The sequence below is a fragment of the Sitophilus oryzae genome, unplaced genomic scaffold (genome assembly GCF_002938485.1).
Source record: "Sitophilus oryzae breed Bouriz unplaced genomic scaffold, Soryzae_2.0 scaffold_1385_pilon_pilon, whole genome shotgun sequence".
NCBI lineage: Eukaryota > Metazoa > Arthropoda > Insecta > Coleoptera > Curculionidae > Sitophilus > Sitophilus oryzae.
Genome location: NW_022146043.1, coordinates 114,857 through 140,934, shown reverse-complemented (window position 1 = coordinate 140,934; position 26,078 = coordinate 114,857). Strand labels below are relative to the sequence as shown.

Below are 26,078 nucleotides of genomic sequence, written 5' to 3'. Positions count from 1 at the left end.
ACGTAATATTCAACGATGGTTGTACATACTTTAATAAGAGGGTGTTAATAAATTATTCCTACCTTGCTCTTGCCTCCTTGGTCCGGATCCGTCGCCTTGAACGTCTCCAAACTCTTCCCGACCTCAGCATTTTCCGGCACGCTCACTTCGATGTTGGGTCTTTCAAAAATGGGCTTGTTATCGTTGATGTCCCTCAGCTTGACAACCACCCATGAGTACGCAACGTGGTACTTATCGTTGTCGTTATCTTCGCCCTTATCATTCACCTGGATGCGGAATCGGAACCCGTTGCTCTGGAGCAGGTCCTCGAAGTCCAGCGGTTGGACTATTTTGAGAGAGCCTGTGCCGTCGTTGTTACGCACCATTGTGAATTTATCGGCACCGTAGCCGCTGTTTTCGATCACCTGAAATGAAGGAATGAATGTATTATGTATTATATCCAAAATATATAGAGCAGCAAAACAACTTTCGGCTTGAGATAATCGGCAAAAAGAGCAACTGCTTCAATGTATCTTATTTATGTTGATTATAAAATGATTTCGAATATTTTATGAAGCAAACAATATTTTCGATATCTATTTTTTATCCAAAGGGGAAATTAAAATAAAATAATCTTATGCAGAAATAAACAAACAAACGATATATTGTATTCTAACGGTATACTATCCAGAAAAGGTATTTTTAAATATTAAAAAAAAAAAAAAAAAAAAAAATTTTTATTCCAAGTGTTGATATTTACCAGGAAAATATACCAGGTGAGTCTCGAAATAGGCTCATCCCTAACTTTTATTTTCAGATAAAAACGAGGGTTGGTATGTTAGTATATGACAAATTAGAATTGATCGACGTATTCAATTGTTTTGGTCACTTCCTGTTTAACCGGAAATGATCACAACTTTTGATTTTTAAATCGGTCGGTATATTTTACTTTATTGTAGAAAATGACACTCTAAATAGAATGACATATCATAATATGTCATTTTTTTTTTTTTTTTTTTTACAAAAAAAAGTATTTTAAACTTCAATTTAGAGCGCCATGCCTGTGTTAAAAATACTTATTTTTTTATCAAGAACCTTGGAAAATAGATTTGATCATCTAGTATTTTTTGTGTATTGTCTTGACCGGTTAAAATATGCTTTTCAGGTGTTTTTAATCATTTTTCATCAGCGATTTTTCAAACGGAACAAAGCGTGGCTCATTCGCATATTTGGAAAAAGCATTTTTTACAGGTAATTTGGTACCATACACTTCGTATTTCAAGTCAAATTGTCGTTATGTTTTTTTTTTTAATTTTAAAATACGATTTCTTCTTTCGAAAATGTCAAAAGTTGACATATGATATGTCATTCTATGTCATATACTAATACACTAAATCTCGCTATTTATCTGAAAAAAAATAAAAAAGTTATAGGGGTGGCTCTTTGAACATTATTTTTTTTCAATGGTGTTTTCGGCAAATAATTTTACTTACACTGGACGCGCGTTTCACTAACCATCTAAAATATTATCAGCCGATTTTAAAGTAACTTTGAAAGATGTGATTAACAAAATACGACGATTACACTAGGGCACAACTACCACAGCAGTTGGCTACAGAAAACTCAGCAGAGAGGGAGACGAAAACAGTCAAAAGAGGATCTATGATTGGCAGTAGATTTAAGGCAGTTCAGTAATCAGTTCGGCAAATCAGTAACGAATATTACAGTTATAGACAAACAGTCTTGTCTTACTTAGTAACTCAATACTGCTCTAAAGCAGAAGTTGATTTTTAATCTAAACAGTAGAAGTAGCGTAGTAACACATTCAGAAAAAATTAAACAATATGGTAAATATCCCATATTATATTTATCTCTTGATTACATGATATAAACTAATAGAATGTAATCTAACGATGGTCTCCTCACCTTGTACTGGAACTTGTTCGTCTCATCCTCATCGTGCACCGTCACCGTCAAAATCGGCATCTCCGGCAACGCGCTTCCATCCGTCTCGTCCACCTCCGTGAACCACTCGTCTTTCGTAAACGCCGGCGGCATATCGTTAATGTCCTTCACTCTTATACTGGCTGTCCCTGTGCCCTTTAACCCCCCACCGTCCATCGCGACCACCTGTATCGAGTAATCGGGGGTGCGTTCGCGGTCCAAACAACACACGGCCGTCTTGATCACGCCCGTTTCCGACTCGATCTCGAAGATTGGAGAACCGGTCTCTTCCTCTATTACGTTCTTCTCGATGGAGTAGACCAGTTTGAAAGTTGCCTGAAAAAGAGAAAGAAGAATTTTAGGATTTGGTACTCTAGAAATACATCAGGGTATATCTTAAAATCACAAGCTTAACATAAATTAAAAAATTGTGTGCGCATAATTGAAGTGAAACTTCTTACTAATAGCTTCTTACAAATTGTCACTCATTCATTTTTTTAGACAGATGTCACTTGTCTTGTCATTATTCAATTCATTAATCAAATTCTCAGAATGTTCTTAACAAAAGTTTCATCTTAAAATAAAATTTTTTTTTTTTTTTATTTTTTTTATCTCCATCATTTACCGGATTAATAATACCAGAAATTGCAGCTCAATTAAAAACAATTCATTAAACATAGTAGATTTCCAGTAATTTTATTAAATTATACGAATATTCTCGTTGATTATTGGTTTGAAATAAATATGACAGTGACCTCCAATGAAAATTAGTTACTAACTCTAAATTCTAATTCTGAGCTGACAAATACATAAGCTAGGTGCTTTACCTAGACCGTTATTCAGAAGCTACAAACCTATCAATGAAAATATGCATGAAATCCAAGGTTGGTACACTTTCAAGTTTATTTAGTGCTTTTTAGCCACATATGGCTCAGATCGTTACCCAGTGTTGCCACAAGCTTATTTTTCATCAGGATATATTATCATGAGATAACGAGGGTTAAATTGTTTTTACAAAGTCTGATCCTTTTCCTTTCAATAGCTCGCTTTTCCTTTCAATAGCTCGCGCGTCACGGCCGTCTCGCATGCGTCTCGCGGTCGTCACGGTCGTCTCGCGGTCGTCATTTAAGGCCGCGTGCCACAGCCTTGAATTTTTACTCCCAACGCGCGTAAAAAAGTTTCACTTCAAAAATCGATAATTATTTCTCAGTGAAGTGAAACTACTTTGCGCGAGCTGAAAGTAAAAACTCAAGGCCGTTTCTAAATAGCGAACGGCCGTGACACAGAAGCGCTAAATTTAGTCACTTTTCTCATAAAAAGATCTTCCTTCGCAGAACTATGGCTTACATATGGATTTATTTTATAAAGAAATGGATTTATCGTAACATCAAAATTACGGATAAATATAAAACGCGCATGAGATTGTAAAGGCATCCTCTTAAATCTTATTCCTAGTTAATTTTCCGCACCATCTGCTAAACGCAAATTCGCAAAAATCACCTTTTTTCGATTTTGCATGCACCTTTTGGCACAGTCAATAGATTCGCAATTCGTAATAAAATGCCTTCCAATATCCCGCGTATAAAAGTTTTCGTGCTGCTTTTGCAGTATTGAATTGCAAATTTACGGTAAATTTCGCGAGTGGGTAGTGTGCGCGAATTTGCTTGCGTTCTGACATTTTTATTAAGAACTATATTTGTCGGTGCAGCGGGGTGAACGTTTTCAATTTTCGGAAAGGTTAGGTCGGGTTTAGAAAAATTTTTAAAACAAACGACTTTTTAACCGACAATTTGTAAGTTTAAGAATCGAAAAAATAGGAGAGTATTTGATTTATGTTTTGTGTCTATTATTTAATATTTTTAATGCATTATATATAGGTGAATAAATACTTGGAAATATTTTTTAAGGTTAGTGTATTTCGACAACAGAAACACGTCTATAAGGTTTTTGGCAAAAAAATAAAATTTGGGATTTGTCCTAAAATTTTTTGAAATATTTTATTTTTAGTTAAAAAACATAATTTTTGATAATTTGACAACAGAGGTAGTAGATTAAACATTTACAAGTAAGGAAGCAAAAAACACTAAAGAGAGAAAATATCATTTCTCTACGATATAAACTTTATTAATTTAGTAAATAAAAGTATCTATTTTGAAAAACTGGCAGACATTTTAAAAATAAAGACTAAAATAGACTGTAATCTTGATTTAAAATAATTTTAGATTTTTTCTTTTACACTTCTTTCAATAGTCCCTAAGTTTACTTTACTCTAGCTATTGAAGACCAAATTACGGCACCTAACTTCAGATTGAGGTCAAATTAGAGCATTGTTAAAGTTCACAGAAGTAGCAACTTCAAAAACGCCTGCTCTTTCATATAACAGCGCTTTGTAAACTCTAATGATAAAAGACAGATATAGTAATTACTAACTAAATTTCCTGTTACACTTGAAATGAATTACTCAACAACTGTAAATTTGTTATTTCCTTGTTAGTTTAATTATCTACCTAATGCAATTTGAAGACAGTTATTTAGTTTTCGAAATTACCTGAATCAAGCTTTGTATCAAGTGAAGTTGCAGGTATAGTTCTATGAAAAACGTTAATAGTAATTCAAAGTAAGTTTATTTTGACAATTTGTTTATAGCCCCTTATGTTTCACTCAAAAGCAGCTTACCTTAACACAAAAATACTCAGCAAAACACCTGATTTTAATTTAGATAGAACTTTTAGTTTTAGACAGTATATTATAGTATATCAAAATATCGATCTTACCTTCGGAGGGATCGTCATAATCCACCGCAGTCATCGTCATAACGACCATTCCGGCCGTACCATTTTCAGTTACGTTTCCAAAATACACTCCCTGGGGGAAGATAGGAGCGTTATCGTTGATGTCCTTCAGGTTCACCTGTACGTCCGCGTATCCCACCAGCCCTTCTCCACCTTCATCCTGAGCAAACACAGTGAAGCGCCATTGTGGCCTGCCATTGGGCTGGTCCCGGTCCAGAAGGCTGAACAAACAAAAGAATATTTGAGATTAGAATCTTTATTATAGCTATAGAAAAGTAAAATGAGAGTTTCCAGAGCCGCCACTCCATTCACTCTTGAAAGCATTTTACTTTTTTCTAGAATAAGTACCCATTAATTTATGAAAAATTATGTCAATTTTAATAATAACAGGGTGGTTAAATTGTATAGATTGTGTATATATTTATGAAAAACATTTCTTCAAAAATCTTCAATATGTTTTAATTAATTCAGTAACCTGTTGAAATAAAAAATAGTCATGAATTTGAAGTGATCAGCTAGAATCTATCTCTTTTGTCGGGACAATACTTGTGAAAGATTACGTTTTAATAGCGTTTCTCTAGTACAAACATCGCAAATTGCTATTTATTTCTTCGTGTCGGTCGAAAAGCAGAAATAGAAAGAAAACAGTGGCATCCCAGATTCGATTTAAACTGAAATTCGCCACAATGTTTCTACAAACATCCGATCGACGCTTAAACCGGGATTAACTTCCCGACATTACATTCGTTTGATATTTAAGGCAAGTACTTTCCATTCCGATGGATATTTCCATTATTTTAAGCGTCTAAAATTCGAGTAGCATGTCGAGCCATGTACGAGTTGGCAAAAAAAGCTGACGTCGTTCTGGCCGCTCCGAAATTGGATATTAGGATATCGATAACGCTTGGAAACAGCTTCTGGTTTCAAACAGGCGAACCGACACTCTTTTTAATAAACTTTATCTGTACTTTATTTCTGCATAGATGGGAAAAAATTTACAGTAAAAAAGAATGGTAAAATGGAATAAGCTGTTATGGAACTAGTTACAGAGCAGCTAATGTATTCAAATAATGTCGCTAAGCAATGTATGTTTTCATTAATTTAATAATCTGCTGTTAAAAAGTAGTTATTAACTTAAACTTACTAGCTGAAATCTACGATAATCTCGCCCTTGTGTAGGATAACTTTTATGAAAACTCGTTTCTAATAGTATTCTTTTAGTACAAAAATTACAAATTTCTAAATCTTAGTACGACTCAAAAAGTAGAAATTGGAAAAACATCAGCATCCCAGAGTCGATTTAAACTGAAATTCGCCACAATGCTTCTACAAACACCTGATCTTCCAAGAGTCGATGCGGAAACAGGAATAAATTTCCCGTCGATACATTTGTTCGATATTTAAGGCAAGTGCTTTCCATTCCGATGGATATTTCCATTATTTTAAGCGTTTAAAATTCAAGTAGCACGTCGAGCCATGTACGAGTTGCAAAAAGAACGTAAAAAAGTTGACGTCGTGCTGGCCATTCCGAAATTGGATATTCGTATGTCGATACCGCTTGGAAACGACGCGACGCGACGCCACGTTTGATTAAAAATAAGCGGATTGACACTCTTTTTAATAAATGCTGTCTATTTTTATTATATTTCTGCATAAATGGGAATGGGAAAAGACTTATGCAAGATGTTTCTGTTAAAAAAATGTTAGCTACTCCGATAAATATGTTTCCATTAATTCAAATATCTGTTGATGTGAACAAAAAGTCGTTACCTTAAAGTTTCAACTAAAATGTGCAGTAATCTATCTCATGTGTTGGACAATCTTCTTAAAAAAATACTTTTTAATAGAAATCTTCCAGTACAAACACCGCAAATTTCTACTTAATCCATCGAAATGCAGAAATAAAAAAATATTGGCATTCCAGAGTCCATAAACTGAAATTCGCCACAATGCGTCTACAAACATCCGATCTTCCCAGAGTTGATGCGGAAACAGGGATAAATTTCCCGGCGTTACATTCGTTCGATATTTAAGGCAAGTGCTTTCCATTCCGATGGATATTTCCATTATTTTAAGCGTTTAAAATTCAAGTAGCACATCGAGCCATGTACGAGTTGCAAAAAGAACGTAAAAAAGTTGACGTCGTTCTGGCCATTCCGAAATTGGATATTCGTATGTCGATACCGCTTGGAAACGACGCGACGCGACGCCACGTTTGATTAAAAATAAGCGGATTGACACTCTTTTTAATAAATGCTGTCTATTTTAATTATATTTCTGTATAAATGGGAATGGGAAAAGTCTTATGCAAGATGTTTCTGTTAAAAAAATGTTAGCTACTCCGATAAATATGTTTCCATTAATTCAAATATCTGTTGATGTGAACAAAAAGTCATTACCTTGAAGTTTCAACTAAAATGTGCAGTAATCTATCTCTTGTGTCGGACAATATTCGTTAAAAATTACTTTATAATAGCAATCTTCCAGTACAAACACCGCAAATTTGTACTTAATCGATCGAAATGCAGAAATAAAAAAAATATTGGGCATCCCAGAGTCGATAAACTGAAATTCGCCACAATGCTTCTACAAACATCCGATCTTCCCAAAGTCGATGCGGAAACAGGGATAAATTTTCCGGCGTTACATTCGTTCGATATTTAAGGCAAGTGCTTTCCATTCCGATGGATATTTCCATTATTTTAAGCGTTTAAAATTCAAGTAGCACGTCGAGCCATGTACGAGTTGCAAAAAGAACGTAAAAAAGTTGACGTCGTGCTGGCCATTCCTAAATTGGATATGTGTATGTCGATGCTGGTTGGAAAAGTTTTGCTTAAAACAAACCGACTGACACTCTTTTTAATAAATTTTCCTTCCTTTTCTTATATTTTTGTATTAATTAGAAATTATACGTCAAAAGTTATTAAAATGGATAAAATAATCATAAAACCAGCTTATACAGTAATTTAGTATTTTTAAATTTGGGCAAAAAATTAAGAAATTGAGAGTATTCTCCCGACTGTATCCCGACTATACACCCTCTATAGTCAATTTGCAAATAATAGGTTATGAGAAAAAAGTTGAAATCGTTCTAATCATTTCGAAATTGGATATTCGGATGTCGATACAGTTTGGAAACTGCATTTGTGATTAAAAACAGAGAGGTGGGCGTTTTTTGATAAACCTTTTCTATTAGTACATTTATTACGATCTAATTATTTAAAAAAAAACTGATAAATCTATTTCGAAAAATGATAAAATAAAAACATATTCGAAATAATGCAGATAAAGCTGATTTATAAATGATATAGTCGTTGATTGAAAGAATTGGGAAGATACTCAACCTAATAAGCGTATTCGTGACAAAGCTAATTTCCCCTTACGTCTCAAGTGCTGTACAGTGAAGCCTCTACTCGTTCTGCGGCTAACGCATAAAACACTCATTTTTTCCAATTCGGCTAGTGAAGACATATCGAAGACGGTGTGGAACTGAAAGCGACAGTGTTGCCATATTAAAATGTGTAATTATATTACACGTATATTTACGTATTACATATTGTAATACGTTTTACAAACATATCTTTGGATCAAAAATCCGCGTTTATGTAGTGAAAATTTATTCGTGTTAGAAATAAAATAAACAACAAAAATAAAAATTCTTTCAATACCTAGAATATTTCGTATGATCGAAAAAAGTCGTTTAATTGGCTTGGAAATGACAATTATTGACATTTACCATCATATTTTACATTTATGAAATAACAGTGATCTTCATTTCCAAGCCAACTCTGACGCCGTTCTTTGTTTTATCACATAATATTATATTAAATTGTTTAATGATAAAAAATCCTTATTACTAACGTACTGTACACAAAATCCGCAAATCTACGGATTAATCAGCAGTTCTGGCAACACTGTTCCGACAACCAATTCACTCTGTCGACTGAAAACAGAACTAAGATAGAGTATTCTTTAGAAGCGAAGGCATGCGAGAGAGTGTCTACTAACGAAGTGGTAACGTTTTCCAGATGTATACTCGGCTTAATAATATCAAGTTACTTAAATGCCAATAGCAAATACCATATTTTTTCACAAGCTTTCACAGGAAAATGAAACCGTCCTGTTCGAAATAGCCCAGACAAAGCTGATTTGTAAAATGATCTAATATGCAAATTGGCCATAGGGATACGGGCAGCAGCGTTAAATTTCTTTTTGAAAATTGATTGGATCGGCGACACCAACCAACGTTCAGTTGGCAATAAATCCAAAGCGAATACCGCGTTCTGCCTCACACCCACACACGCAACCATATCTCTCCTCCTTCCGTTTCGCTAATTCGAAAATCGATAACAACAAAACCGAACTTTACATCGGTTCCTCATTACCGACTGCGAAAACCAATATAGTGCTAAGCCGCATTTCCAACTCCATTTTCCGATAATTAGTTTTGGTCTTATACACAGCCAGAGTTAACTCTGTATACCGCACGCCCCCGCGCGCTTCGCTGCAAGCGTCCAAGCGTCATGTTGTTGCAATTTCTTTATTTCGATTATTTCGATTAGTCGTCGTTCGTCAGTGGTTTTCTCTAAAATTGACGGCCAGAGTTTATTGCAAGGAAAAGAAACGGGTGTTAATGATCTAAAAGTTCTCTAGAAAAATGTGCTAGTATTTCGCAAAAAAAATCAGAATAAAAATATTCTCTTTTCTAAAATGTCACTGCGATACAATTCAAGCAGAAACCAGCGGCAGCGGTGGAATTCTGTATTTCTGTAATATGGAATTTCTTGCTACGGAATCATTATTCTTGTAATATTTTTAGGATGTATAATATAATTTTTCTGATACTGATATCTTCATCCCAACTAATCAAAAAATTTCTCGAAATTTATTGATTGGTTATTCGGAAACTATCATGACCCGAACGCGGTGTTCGGCTAGACTCGGCAAGACATATGTTAAAAGATCTTCCTATAGTGATGGTAAAATTTAAAAATAGATCGATACATTTATACATAATTTTTGAAGAATGGTCTCATATATCGTCAATTTCTTTCATAGATTCATTGATATTCTTTGAACATGTACAATCGAAATAAAAAGAGCGCAAAGTACCTTGGGAATGGTCGGTAACATTCACAATATAATTTTACCTATAAAATATCAGTCATCATTATTTTTAAGGCAACTTGACACTGTCTTCCCGGTATATATTTATCAACAAGCGAATACAATATGAGGAATAAAAAGGCGGCTATGAAATGAAGATCCCTGTCATTTTATATGTAAAATTATATAAGGAATGTCATCGATCGTCAGTTCCAGCCAACTGGACGACGTTTTTTTCGGTCATATGGTATTTTCTATGCAAAAAATTGATGAGTATATCGATGGATTTTATAAAATATATCGATATATTGTCACCGTCCCTATATTCTAAATTTTATTTACAAAATGATTCAGACGATTTTGCCTAGATAATGGGTACTATAAATAATAGCTTCACAATGTTCAGTAAATTTTGGATTTATTTTTATTACAACTATTTTCCTCTATCTGCTAAAATAAAAGTGGCGGGGGAAGGTTAGATCTGTTTCTATTTAAATGTTAATAATTCCGGATTGGATGATCGAAATCCAATAAACGGGAGCTCGTTTAAAAGAGCGTTCCTTACTCAATATTATACCATATAAATGATATCAGTAAGCTTTTGAAGGTAGACGCTAGTGGGCGCTGACTTACAATTAAACAAACACTGTACATTTTTTCAAAAAAATAAATAAATACGATAGTATATGTAATTTTAGATGGTAGTAATAGTAAAGTAAAGAGTAATAAACGCTTAAAAAGTCAGCGGAAATCGCATCTTGATATCTTCTTTCAAATCGAAGATATTTGCACAATTATAATACGATTAAATAAGCCCTTCACAATTCGCGTGTATATGAAGCACCCTTTATATTACTCGGCTCAAGTCAATCTCCGCCTTAAGCCTAATTTTTATCAATGAAATGAAATATAAATTTGTAGACTTCAAATAATATGATTTTGCAATCTCTCCATGATAAAAATCCAATTGCAAAATTATTTACGATATCTTTAAAAATACAAAGCATATGTTGAAACTTAAAAATTATTTTTTTTTCGGTTTTATTTCAAGGCAATTGAACTACAAATGAATATGTATATTTGACAATAAACAACTAAAATGTCTCTTATATAAACGAAAGCAAATGATCAACTGGAATGAATGCTTGAGGGAATTCTATAAATATTAAACACATGCCGTCACGTCTTGCAGTCTAGTCGGGATGTATTCGCATTCCTCACTGCTAAATTATGAACGAACTTGTGTAATTACTCCTAGTCTAAAACTACTCCTTCCCGATCTTAATTGCATTCGCAGACTGCATTTATTTATCGGTTTAGAATGCAGCATTGCGCTTAAGCTTAAAGTCAGGTTTATAAAAAAAATCAGCATTAAAACGCAGCAAAAATATTTTTTCAAGAATATATTCCTTTCAGTCATCTGACGGATGTTTCATGAATTATCTCCACATAATTAAACATTTGAATTTATTAATTATTATAATTAAACATTTGAATTTATTATTTAATTACGTAAGTACGATAATTGAAATAGTTTTTACTCCCAAAAATCAAAACGCGTTTCTAGGGTAATATCATTTTGTTTTCGCCGTTTGATTAAATTAATTTTGATTAACGTCATATTTTTTGCTGTTTTAATATGTTAAAGAAGCACAAAATTTATAATCACCTTTTCCGTTACATTGAACTAAATAAATTATTTAAAATCAGAATAGCCAACTATTTCAATTTTTTTAGACCGCTTTGTATAAACTGGGCCATCATAGGCAGAAAAAAAAGTTTTTATATTGTGTTGTTTAAACAAGTTATTCCAAACTTTTTTTGCCTGGGTGATATTTCAGATAGACATTTTTTTTTCTTTCACACAATTCAGACTTTTTCAATTTCTGCAAAGAATAAAGTTAAAAGTAGAAATAACTTCGGAATATTTCCTGTCAGTTTGCAAATGAAGATAAAAGAAAAAGAATATTGTTCTGGAGGGACTTTATTTTACAGTATTTTTCATATTCTCCATATTTTCATACCGTTAATACAAAATGGAATGTGCGAGTTTATTTTTGGTCAAGGGTTACGCTTGTTTCCAAACCGTTTTCTTTCTCACAGCACTACAACTGAGTTAAAAATTAGTTAAAGTAAATTATATAAGCATTTAAAATATGTTATTTTTTGGCATTTTATCTAATACTTCAATTATCTCTAGTCAAATATAGAATCCCACTTTATCTAAAGAAGAAAACATTCGACCAATGAGTACTACCAGTCATGACCTATGCATGCGACACCTGAACTCTTAAAACGGACATTATAAGGAAACTGCAGGTCGCACAACGCTCAATGGAACGAAATATGCTGGAAATAGTCAAGAAAGACCGTAAAAGAATAGAGTGGATACGATAAAAGATCTAGATAACAGAAGATGTCATCAGAATCAAATTCCTCAAGTGACAATGAACGGGACACCTGGCAAAAAGGACGGACAACAGATGGACCACAAAAATTACAGCATGGTACCCACGAGGAATTAAGAGGATGACCAAACCTGAGATGGGACCATGATATTAGGAAATTAACAGTGATAATTTATGTCCGCATGCTCAACAACAGGCCAACAATGAATATGTGGGAGATGCTACACCATAGTTGGAAATGCTTGAATAAGCTGAGAATGATGATGATGACTTCAACTATAAAGGTAGCCACACACATTAAATCTCTCCTCTAGGTTTGGACTGCACAGTCCAAATCTCGAGATATTGCTCAGCGTGTATGGTGAAGACGTTAAAGCTAACGGTAGACTCTACAGCCTACAAAATCCTATTTGACAAACTGTTGTAAATAACTGTTGTATAGATCTGCCTGAACAGGCCAATCTCTGCGTATAAGTAAATTTACGAATTTTCTGCTGTGCACTACATATATTTTCCAAATATAAATCGTCATGTTGTGAAAAATTTGACAAAAAAGTATAAGGTACGCTACGATAGGAATAAAAAAGATGCTAGATAACGCAAGATCGACAGGAAAAGCAGTCAAATAACTGCAAAACATGCTGTCTGATATAAAATGCTGAAAATAAAATAATTACTAGAAACCATCATAGTCGGTAAATGGCATCGCTATACGTTATGAATTGACGTATAGTCTTAGTTCATTGTGTGTGTCCTCCACATCTAGATAATCGTCAAACTGCCTGGACTGCACAGTCTTGCCTTGAGAAAAAACTGTGTGTGTGTGGTTAACCAAATACAGTGACAAAAATTAAAGAAAAGCGCAAAAGTTCTGAAAAAAATATGCATTTAATAATATAAAAATAATATATTTGTTATTTTGTAACAATTAAAATGAAAATCACACCGACAAAGCAGAATTATTCTATCCCAGTTTAATATAAATCTCCTGAGATTGTACTGAATTTATTAAAAGACATCTTTCTTATTTCAACTTATAGTATTAATATCCAAAAGCAAACTGAAATGCGATGCTTTGTAAATGCTTTTAATTTGGAAAGACGGTCTTAGAGACTTTGCGCGAAAACATATTTTTGTCATTCGGTCTTGGAAAGTGATATCTTCACGTAGATATTCTGTTGCATTATAAATTTAATGTAAGTAATTTTATGTAAATTTAATAATATATTACTAATAAATTAGGCATACTTGTATTTTATGAAATATTTATGTCCTTTTTAGTTCTTTAGTTAATTACGTTTGTTTAGTTAAGTTGGTTTAATAACTTTAATTTTTAATAATCTGAAGGATTAATTCTACCGGGTATTGTTCCCTTTTAAAGTAGATATATTTATATACAGTGTACAAAATAAAGCATGACAATAATTGGGCTAAAAATAAAAAATATGTAACACCTTAAATTTGACGAAAAAATTTTCCGTTGCGTTTTTTCCGCATCTAGAGAGCCTAAAGCAAAGTAAGGTTCTATATAAAATAGTAGACAATACCTACTATTTTCTATATAAAAATTTATGTAAAATAATTCTATATAAATAAGTATAAAATACAAAAATAACATATATTAAATTTTATATTGAAATTTATTAATATTTGAAACCATTTAAATCAACTGCAACACTGCAACTCGTAAATCACGCTTAAAATTATGCAACACGGCATAAATTCACTAACGATTTGCGTCTAGTTAATTCTCCTAATTCTCCTATTCTTATAGTTTTCTTTTCTTAAATTATATTTATTCAACTCGCTTAAAGAGCATCCATGAATTAAATTAAAGAAAATGTTTTCGTGTCAACTTTATCCGTTTAGCAAAACGGGCAAAGCAAATAGTTTACAAAAGCTTTATATCTATTTAGTTCGGGTATAAAAGGCAGGAGATATTCGAGAATTGATTAATTAAATCGAGATTATGCCTGAAGTAAAATTAATTGGTTTTATGTAGTCGGTAAATCCCGAAGCAAAGAGATCTATCTTCTTAATAAGGATAAATAAACAACTGGGCGTCTACTGAATATAGTTTTAGATTTATAGTTTTAGTTAATACACTTTTGTTAAAATACTCACCCTTCTTAAATGTACATCATAAGATAAATTCAATAAATATATTTTTATTAAAAAAAATCTAAAATTATTTTTACAAAAAAAATAAAGATTTCAGTTAACATCTCCTTTTTGCTGCCAGGGCTAATCTGGAAGGGACCTACTTTGTTTACGCGGAATCCGAACCGCGGTCCTCGACCATATCATGGTCAATGGCCTACCGACTTGGCAAGTGTCTAAATCGACTCTTACTCTTGAGATATCCGACCTCATCTGGCCACGAACCGGTGTGAATGAGCAGAGTGTGTCAATAGATTTTACACTTTTGCCTTGGACAACAGCACGATACAGAGTTTCGAACCGGTCACCCGTCCATCCACTAGTATCGCCTTACGTCGCTTAACTTCGGTGTTCTAATGGGAACAGGTGTTTCCACGTAGCTGGACCGTTGCCCTTATTTTTACAGATTTTTTTCGTATTTTGGTATATGGTTCTTATTAAGTAAATTGTTCAAGTGATAGATATTTTTACGATTTGGCCAGAAAAGATGTTAAAGTATTTATTTTTTGAAAGAATGGATAAATCCTTAATAAATAATTCTGGAGATTGTAAGACCAAAATATGTTCTTAGTGAGCTTCTATGTCAGGTAAAGAATAACTATACACAATTTCATCTCAGTCTCATATACAGTTTTTGAGATATCGCTAAATACAGTTTTTGAGATATCGCTAAATCGCGTATAAATAAATTTTCATAACTTTACAGTCTATGATTCGCATTTATTACTTAAATTTGGTTGAAGTGGAGACACTGTAAAGCTGACAATTTTACATGACTTTATATTAGAGCTCAAATTTTCGAAAAGAAATCTTTAATAAATAATTTCTTAGAGTATAAACCATTTGAAAAATAAACGATTTCAACTAAAACACCATTAATATATCATTATAATACCTATGATTTTTCAAACAATATAAAGCCATCCGATAACAAATGACCACTAAAACCTTATAAATTTTAGAATAGCTTAAGAAAACTCTCTGAAAATAACATATGTTCCACTTAGTCCGCTACCTCGACCTAACCACGCAAAAAATCCCTTAAAATGGCTGACTGGAACGGAACTTCACAGTCTCCGCTTTTTTTCTATAGATAGCAAACCTTTTCAATTGCTCTATCTTCATCTTTTCATCGCCATTCTGCTAAATTACCACCGGTAAATATCTTTTGATCCTCGATAATCCCCTTTGAGAGCATTTTTTAATACCGGAAGGTTGAGTTTAAGTAGTGATTGAACCCAAGGGCTTTTCAAAGAAACACTTGTTCGCTGTTTCTCCCGCTTATAAATAAAAACATCCTCTCAATGACTCAAAAGAAATAGAAGGAGATCGCAAGATTTTAATTATTTTTCTAAAGTAAACATATAACGCTGGATTATAATATATATATATTCCTGAATAAAGGCGCGTTTACACGAGTCAAGTTAATTGATCAAGTCACTTGAATTCAACTGACTTTAAAGCATATTCCGAGTTTACACATTTCATGTCATAAAGCTTCTGTTAGTTAATTTAAAATGGCGACACTGTGTAAGGCTGTTCTTAAAACTGCCAAAATTATGGTAATAGAATTAACAGAAAGTTATTACGTAAAAAACCAAGACGTAAAAGAAAAATATCGGTCATAACAATTATTATATTATATTTACCGGAACTTAAAATTTATTGTGTTAAATACCATATAAAAATTAGTAAGATAAATTTAGACTTATAAAAATGGTTTAAGATAAATAACCCCAAAAATAGTTTTAATAAAAAATCACTACTTACTAATTTAATATACTATTCTGTGTAAGACAAGTTTAATATACTTTTAAACTAATTTTCTGAGAACAAACCATTCATTTCTATCTTGTTTTCTTGTATGGCAACGATGATCATTAATTTATGGATAACACGGTCTAGACATGGAATTCAATTTGGACGCTGCCATGGATAATTTCAAAATTGAGCTTGATGCTTCTCAAATTGCTTATACGAATAGAATTATCAAATAATTCTTATGACAGCCATATTGTTCTAGCTTTTACTATAATGCATAATCGGTAACATCGGTAATATTTATAAAATATTCTATATAATCTACTAGGTAATATTAATTTATCAACTACCTATGTTCGCATATTACCAAGATATTGTGTCTTTTAACCAAAAATAAAAAAAAATCGAAAAATACAATTTTTTGCGAAAAAAAAACTCATAGACATGTTCTAGACTCACATTTTATAATATAATCAAAAATCTGTTATTAATATTTAAAGAAATGAATCTGAGTGGCTGTGGTTAGAAGTATCAAACATATATTACGAACTTAATTAACAAAGTTAAACATTCAAACTCAGTATCTTCACATAATTCGTACTCAGTTAATACATAATTATTAATCAAAAAACAAATATGTGTTAAATACATTTTATCCAGTTAAGACGCTATACGACTGATATAAACACTTTTTTAAAAAATATGTACATCTTTAGCGTAGATATACGAAAATTACACAAACCTAATTATCAAAGTTAAATATACAACTTCTAGATTTTGAAATGATTTGTGTTCAGCCTAATAATCAAATATTAATCTAAAAAGCAAATATCTATCGAATTATTTACTTCATCCAGTTAAGAAGACAGAACAAAGACTAACGAAGGGTCCAAATTTAATTTATATTACGTCTTTACGTTCACGAAAGATATGATTGATTTTTCAGCTGAGCTGACTGTTTAATTAAATTTATTTGCTTGATTTAAAGAGACCGTTATTTATGCAGGATATTATACACTTCGTTAGAGGAATATTGTTTAGAGTAGATTCTTTAACTCGATAAAACTTATCTTTGTAGGGTCAGACGTTTTAATAATTTCAAACCAATACAAGCATAAAAAATAAAAATAAAAGTTGGGTTTGTAGGTAATAATAGCGTTGTAAACCAATGTCAAATACCGTATGATCCAAAAAAAACGGCGTCAGAGACGGCTGGGAAATGGTAATAGATGATAATTTTGGCAAGGTCAATTTCTAGATGCCATTTTCTAAAAATAGACTGGAATGGAAACAAATCCAACAAATCAAGATCATTAAAATCGATCCACCCGTTCTTGAGTTAATAGTGTAACAAATACAATTTTGTTTAATTTATTTAGATATCGTAGGTAAATTATAGTGTGAAATTTCGTGTAGTAAAAGCCGAATAAAAAACGCACTCATCGAATTCTGCATTTCTTTCTATTTCCTTTATATAACATTTGATTAAGTTTATTATTATTTCATTCTAGATAAAAAAATGTAATATATCGGAAGAAATTTTGTAATATACAGTATTTTCGAATATTGCTTTGTATATGTTGATATTAATACACAATAGAGCTTGATAATTTAATTGAAACGAATGTTTACCTGCAAATATCTTCCCCTAGGAGATGCAAGACCTTGTCGTTGGTGGGGAAGCTCCTTGTCAGGTGCTGGCGGAATCTCTTCTAGCACTTTGGCTCGGTCCAAGAAGCATCTCACTCACTCATTGTCTTGTCTCTGGCTGTAGTGGCCAGGGAATTGCACCAAGACATTTAAACCAGGCACCTTCTACTGTCTGTGGTCATGTCTCGCGGGTAGAGGGTGTGGGGGGTCTTGGCTTAACTTCCTGGACCAAGAGGAGACAACCTCACCAAAAACCTAAATCCTACGATGGCGGGGCCAGGTCAAAGGGATGCGTGGCTAGATAGATGACTAGCCATTACTGGTCTCAACCTTGGGGCATCAGGGGGCACCCCATTGTATTTACCCCTTACTTCTACATGCGGGGCTCTGTAGAAGTGGACTGACTATCCCTAGCGACTCGTGGGAACACTATGAGATCAAACTATCATAAAAACACCACCGGTGAAGCTGTGGGGAAACCCCCTAGTAACACTGGGAACATTATGAACGAAAGTTCCAAGGGACCAATCCCAAAGGGAACTACAGGAGGGGCGGCTGACACTTGTGCGAGGCCAGCCTCCACAAGTGGTACACAAGCTATCACCTCTTCTAGTAAGGTTCGGGAGTCCACCTCTAGACCTAACAAGCGACACCAGTTACCGTTCCGTCTACCAGGCTTGGGTCAACCAGGCGGGTTAGACGATCCGCTGAGAGTAGGTCTTAGCGGAGCACAAGTACGGAGATACCTCCGGCTGCTCCACGAAGGACTTGCTCCGGAGGAAGCAAAAGCCAAAACTCTCCTTGAAAAAGGAACCAAGAAACAACCTGGCGCATCTCCACCAAAGGGCAAGAGAGGGAGCGAAAACCTCTCCCCTTTGCTCCGTCAAGGAGAGAAAAAAGCCAGGATGGAAAGCCGTCCCACACCGAGAGGCAAGCAGGGACGTATCACTAGCTATGCCGCTATTGCTGGACAAGTGAAAATTGCGGTGCTTCCAAAGGAATATCCTGAGGTTGTACTGACTACCGAGCAGCAAACGGCTCTAGAAGAGGCGATACTGGACGAAGTAGTAGCGAGCGGATTGCGACGCAACGATCCACAAAGTGTGGGTCAGCTGCGCTTTGCGGGGATACACTTTAGGGTGGGCATGATCCTCATAGATTGTGCATCTGAAAAATCGGCGGATTGGTTGGTGGAAACGGCACCTAAGCTTAAAAATTGGCAGGGGCCGGGACTGGTTGCAATGAGGGGAGAAAACATCCCTAAAGGGACAACCATCACGGTCTTTCTGCCAAGAAGCAAGGGGAAAGACACCGCCTACCTGCTAGACCTTATCCAAGCTCAGAACGAGAATGTGAGTACATCGAGCTGGCGAGTCCTCAACTCGAAGGAGGAGGGCCATGGTCAGGTCCTCACAATAGGAATTGACCTCAAATCCAAGGAGGCAATAGAGAAAGAAGGATATAACCTCTATTATAGATTCGGGACGGTACCGGTATCAGGTCCAAGAAAAGAACAAGCTAAAGAGGGGGAGAAAATGGAGACAAATACTCCAGCCTCCAACTCACAAGTACCTCAGCCGGAGACAAGCTCCTCGACTGTGAAGGACACGGTTGGCGTAACTCCAGCCGTGAAAGGGTGTATATCCTCGGAGGAGGTTGATGACCACTCCACGGAGGAGGAACATCTGTTGCCAGGGGGGGATGGGAAATACCCTGTCCTCCCTACAACAGGGGGACCCTTACCTACCCCAGAAACCTGATGCATGGGATATCCCAAATAAACCTGCACCATGCAAAAGGGTCTTCTGCCACAATCACAAGACTCTTTGAGAAAAACCAATATGTAATGGTACTAGCCCAGGAACCCTGGGTGTACCAGGGACAAATTAAAGGGTTGTCTGGAAAAAATTCCAGTGTAATATATGATAACAGGCAGGAACTTCCCCGAGCCTGTATTCTTATAAGAAACAACATTAACTACACATGTGTTTCAGAATTTACAACCCGGGATCTTGTTCCAATCATGGTTCAACTTAATATCGAGGGTTGTAGCAAAAATATCGTGATTGCCTCTGCATACTTTCCGGGTGATGGGCAGACACCGCCTCCGGAAATAGAGGAGCTCGTGCGATTCTGCAGCCAACGGCGACTACCTCTGCTATTGGGATGTGACTCCAATACGCACAATGAGGTATGGGGAAGCACTAATACTAACACTAGAGGTGAGTGTTTACTAGAATTCCTCTTAGCATACAATGTTGAAGTTCTCAATATAGGGAACACCCCCACGTTTGTGACAAAAACGCGGGCGGAAGTATTAAATTTAACAATCGGGAGTGCTAGTGTAACTAGTTACGTGAAAGATTGGAGGGTTTCAACGGAACCTTCCCTATCAGATCACAGAATCATCGAGTTCAAATTAGGAGGAATCATACTCCAAACTGAAATTCGAAGGAATCCAAGAAAAACCGATTGGGAACTATACCACACCAAGCTCGTAGACAACCTGGACCAAATAGATGCAGGTAGGGCTAGGAACCACCTGTATCTAGAATGGTACGCAAAGGAAGTCAGTGGTGCAATATTGGATGCATATGAATCTAGTTGCCCCACAAGTAAGGGCATACAAAAAAGTAACAACAATCCCTGGTGGAACAAAAAGCTAGACAATCTTAGATCGGAGGTTCGACGACTCTTCAACAGAGCCAAACCCAGCGGCGAATGGCAGCTCTACGCCGAGAAATTAACTGAGTATAATAAGAAGATTAGAAGGGCAAAGCGGTCTGACTTCAGATGCTTTTGCGAAAACATCACTTCAACTACTTATGCAGCTAGGCTACACAAAGCTATGGCCAAGAGTGGGCCCATCCCCAACATGGCACTTAAGAAACCTGACGGAAGCTACACGGAAGGAGGTGAAGAGAGAGCTAACCTCCTACTTTATACACACTTTCCAGGTAGCATATCTATTGATACGCAAGTAGCTCCGACGAACCCCACAATCCTCACAGGGAAGACTGGGAGATGGCGAAGCTAGTAATAACAGAACAAAAACTGAAATGGGCTATTGACACCTTTCAGCCTTATAAAACAGCAGGAATAGATGGGATTTTTCCTGCCCTTCTAAAGAAGGGTGAGGAAATAGCTACACACCATCTATTAAACATTACAAGAAGCAGCTTAGCTATGGGATATATACCAACCATCTGTAGAAGAGCGAAAGTAATATTCATACCCAAAATAGGCAAACCTGACTGGGCTAACCCCAAATCATTTAGGCCTATTAGTCTCACATCGTTCATATTAAAAACGATGGAGAAAGTAGTGGACAACCATATTAGAGTAAATCATCTAAACCACTGCACGATAGTCAGCATGCATATAGAGCGGGCAGATACACAGAAACTGCTCTGTACCAGTTAACTGAACTAATACAGGCAAGCCTGGATAGCAAAGAAACAGCACTTTGTGCCTTCTTGGACATTGCAGGGGCGTTTGACAATATACCTCACAAGGTGGTCAAGCGATCTCTTGAAACAAGAGGGGTGAACAATACGATAATTCGCTGGTTTTGGGAAATGCTCTCAACACGACAGCAGTTGTACCAAAACTGTAGTTGTTAAAACAACGCAAGGAACTCCACAAGGTGGAGTGACCTCCCCCCTACTGTGGAGCTTGGTAGTGGATGAACTAATGGAAGAATTAACTCTAGCGGGAATACACTGCATATGGTATGCAGATGACATAGTCATCATTGCACGGGGGAAACATGAAGGCACCCTGTGTGATATTATCCAAAGAGGACTCCGCATCGCTGAGAGATGGTGCAGGACTGTCGGGCTGAGTATTAACTCAGATAAAACAGCAGTAGTGCCATTCACCAGAAAGCGAAGTTTGAAAAACTTGAAAAGAATGTATCTAGATGGAAAGGAAATACTGCCATCGCTGGAAGTGAAATATCTGGGAATAACCCTGGATAGTAAACTTCTCTGGAACAGGCATATTAAGAACATTACTAGCAAAGCCACAAAGACTCTCTGATATGCAGAAGACTGGGGGGAAATAGGTGGGGCTGCGCCCCTAACATTTTGCGCTGGTTGTATTACCATGATAGTAAGACCCATGATTACTTATGGAGCAGTTGCTTGGTATACAAAACTAGAGCAACGTACAGCAAGGCAAAACCTGTGCAAAGTAAAGAGACTGGCATGTATCTGCATCACAGGTGCCATGAGAACATGTCCAACAGCAGCAATGGAGGTCATTCTAGACCTAACACCACTGCACATCGTCGTCGGCAGTTATGCCAATGCGACAATGATTAGAATGGTCATTGACGGAAACAGTACTGGGAGAATTTTCAGGTCGGGGGCTTGGAACACCCTCAAAAATAAAATTCCACTTCTCCACCTCCCAGTGGATGACATACCAATAATTTACAACTTTGAGAAACACCTCACTGTAGTATTGAGTAATAAAAAGAATTGGAAGAAAGAAACGCTTACTCAGCATATAAAAGACCATACCATCACTTGGTATACTGATGCTTTCAAAACCAAAGCAGGGACAGGGATAGGAGTATTTGGGCCGAAAACTAAATACTCCGAACTAATGGGCACCTACCCCAGTATCCTTCAGGCAGAAATTTACGCTATCGAAAGATGCGTACAATTTATCTTAGATAGAAACTATCGAAAACAGGAAATTGCCATCCTATCCGATAGTCAAGCAGCACTTAACGCGATCAACTCAGTAACCATCAATTCGAAGTTGGCCAAAGAATGCCTAGAGAAGCTTAACAAATTAGGCAAAGAAAATAAAGTCGGTGTAGTTTGGGTGCCTGCTCACCAAGGGATAGAAGGCAATGAAAAAGCAAATGATCTAGCTAGAAAAGAAGCGAACACTCCACTAACTGGACCAGAACCGTTCTGTTTTCCTAACGGGAACCAACTGAAAGCGGAACTGAAGAATCTGGAAGACTCCATCCGTAATATAGAATGGGTGTCCTCCAACGGTCTAAGACACTCGAAAAAGTTCCTCAGAACTTACGACCGAGAAAAATCAAAGGTTTTCCTTGATTTAAGTAAAAACAATCTTTGGATTGTCACGGGGTTTCTAACAGGACACTTTCTCCTCAACGAACACCTCAGTAGGCTGAAACTGAGAAACAACGGCGAATGCAGATTTTGTGGGGAAAATGGGGAAACACCAGAACACCTTATCACTGAGTGCGCCGAGACGACAACCATTCGTGCCATGAACCTTGGTACGTCTGATGTCGAGGATGGAGAGCTGGCCTCTGTGGAGCCGTCTCAGATACTGGCTTTTCTCAAAGCCCTGAGACTGTATGATGAGTTATAACTCGTTATAACTCAAGAAAGGGGAACACACAATAGATCTGTAAGGTCGCGGTGATTAACTCCCCTTCTAAACATTCTACATTCTACATTACCTGCAAATATTGATCCGGTTTAATTATTGTCAGTCTGTTTACATGAATCAGATAATTCACCTCTAGAACACTAATATCACTAATTATTAATAGCGAAAATTACTCTAATACAAAAAGTTATCATTGAAAAATTATTATTATTAATTAGGAATAGAGTAAACTAATATAACTAAAGCTAGAAATAATATAAATATAAAAACAATTATTATTATTATCAAAAGGTAAATCGTTGCAAATGCAAACTAATCCCTTTTTATATGTCGTAGAATATATTTTTTTATGGATGTAATATTTTTCAGTAATATAGGGTGGTCCGAACTGTATTCCGGAAACTGCCAGCATATTCTGCAGATAAAATATAATGAAGTTCGTATGTATGTCCTAAATTGTTTAGATTCGGAGACACAGGGCGTAGAAGTTTCATTTTTATTTAGATTTTTCAAGTCAGTTATATAGCAACGTCAAGATATCTGGATGAAGTAACAGTGTCTCGGAGAAAGTGATCATGAGGAAATCTGATTTTGATGTCAATATGACTCCCTATTTGTAGCGGAGCGCCTCTCACATTTTAACTGTTTCGAAGATTAATAACTTTTTGTCCGTACCTGTATAAAACCAATGAATGAAAAAAAAATATACGTTTCCGTGATTTTTCCGTAAAATATTTCTTGGTAGGAAGTTCTTACAACAAACCGTTCTCAAGATATTTAGCATGGAATTAGTCCGGCCACATTGTCATTATTGACAAAAAAGGCAACGATGATCATTAATTTATGGATAACACGGTCTAGACATGGAATTCAATTTGGACGCTGCCATGGATAATTTCAAAATTGAGCTTGATGCTTCTCAAATTGCTTATACGAATAGAATTATCAAATAATTCTTATGACAGCCATATTGTTCTAGCTTTTACTATAATGCATAATCGGTAATATCGGTAATATTTATAAAATATTCTATATAATCTACTAGGTAATATTAATTTATCAACTACCTATGTTCGCATATTACCAAGATATTGTGTCTTTTAATCAAAAATAAAAAAAAAATCGAAAAATACAATTTTTTGCGAAAAAAAACTAATAGACATGTTCTAGACTCACCTTTTATAATATAATCAAAAATCTGTTATTAATATTTAAAGAAATGAATCTGAGTGGCTGTGGTTAGAAGTATCAAACATATATTATGAACTTAATTAACAAAGTTAAACATTCAAACTCAGTATCTTCACATAATTCGTACTCAGTTAATATATAATTATTAATCAAAAAACAAATATGTGTTAAATACATTTTATCCAGTTAAGACGCTATACGACTGATATAAACACTTTTCTAAAAAATATGTACATCTTTAGCATAGATATACGAAAATTACACAAACCTAATTATCAAAGTTAAATATACAACTTCTAGATTTTGAAATTATTTGTGTTCAGCCTGATAATCAAATATTAATCTAAAAAGCAAATATCTAACGAATTATTTACTTCATCCAGTTAAGAAGACAGAACAAAGACTAACGAAGGGTCCAAATTTAATTTATATTACGTCTTTACGTTCACGAAAGATATGATTGATTTTTCAGCTGAGCTGGCTGTTTAATTAAATTTATTTGCTTGATTTAAAGAGACCGTTATTTATGCAGGATATTATACACTTCGTTAGACGAATATTGTTTAGAGTAGATTCTTTAACTCGATAAAACTTATCTTTGTAGGGTCAGACGTTTTAATAATTTCAAACCAATACAAGCATAAGAAATAAAAATAAGTTGGGTTTGTAGGTAATAATAGCGTTGTAAACCAATGTCAAATACCGTATGATCCAAAAAAATGGCGTCAGAGACGGCTGGGAAATGGTAATCGATGATAATTTTGGCAAGGTCAATCTCTAGATGCCATTTTCTAAAAATAGACTGGAATGGAAACAAATCCAACAAATCAAGATCATTAAAATCGATACACCCGTTCTTGAGTTAATAGTGTAACAAATACAATTTTGTTTAATTTATTTAGATACCGTAGATAAATTATAGTGCGCAATTTGGTGTAGTAAAAGCCGAATAAAAACGCACTCGAATTCTGCATCTCTTTCTATTTCCTTTATATAACATTTGATTAAATAATAAGTTTACTATTATTTCATTCTTGATAAAAAAATGTAATAGATCGGAAGGAATTTTGTAATATACAGTATTTTCGAATATTGCTTTGTATATGTTGATATTAATACACAATAGAGCTTGATAATTTAATTGAAACGAATGTTTACCTGCAAATATTGATCCGGTTTAATTATTGTCAGTCTGTTTACATGAATCAGATAATTCACCTCTAGAACACTAATATCACTAATTATTAATAGCGAAAATTACTCTAATACAAAAAGTTATTATTGAAAAATTATTATTATTAATTAGGAATAGAGTAAACTAATATAACTAAAGCTAGAAATAATATAAATATAAAAACAATTATTATTATTATCAAAAGGTAAATCGTTATGCAACCTAATCCCTTTTTATATGTCGTAGAATATATTTTTTTATGGATGTAATATTTTTCAGTAATATAGGGTGGTCCGAACTGTATTCCGGAAACTTCGCCAGCATATTCTGCAGATAAAAATAAGTAATGAAGTTCGTATCAATGTATGTCCTAAATTGTTTAGATTCGGAGATACAGGGTGTAGAAGTTTCATTTTTATTTAGATTTTTTCCAAATAAATTATGAAGTAACGTCAAGATTTGGATGAAAATTAGTGTCTGGGAGAGTTTTTTGACATGAGAAATTTGATTTTGATATCAATATGACTTCTA

At 34.8% G+C, this 26,078-nt stretch overlaps 1 protein-coding gene and 1 pseudogene across 1 annotated transcript in view; both read right to left on the bottom strand.

Annotated features, from left to right (window-relative positions):
- Positions 1–4,731, bottom strand: part of LOC115875427 — a 63,146-nt pseudogene extending 58,415 nt beyond the window's left edge.
- LOC115875376 (neural-cadherin-like) overlaps positions 4,703–26,078 on the bottom strand; it is a 125,686-nt gene continuing 104,310 nt past the window's right edge. The window contains exon 6 of the mRNA XM_030890801.1: positions 4,703–4,936. Within this exon, the coding sequence (XP_030746661.1) occupies positions 4,871–4,936 (66 nt within the window). The 3' untranslated portion in view covers positions 4,703–4,870. The remainder of the gene's footprint in view (positions 4,937–26,078) is intronic.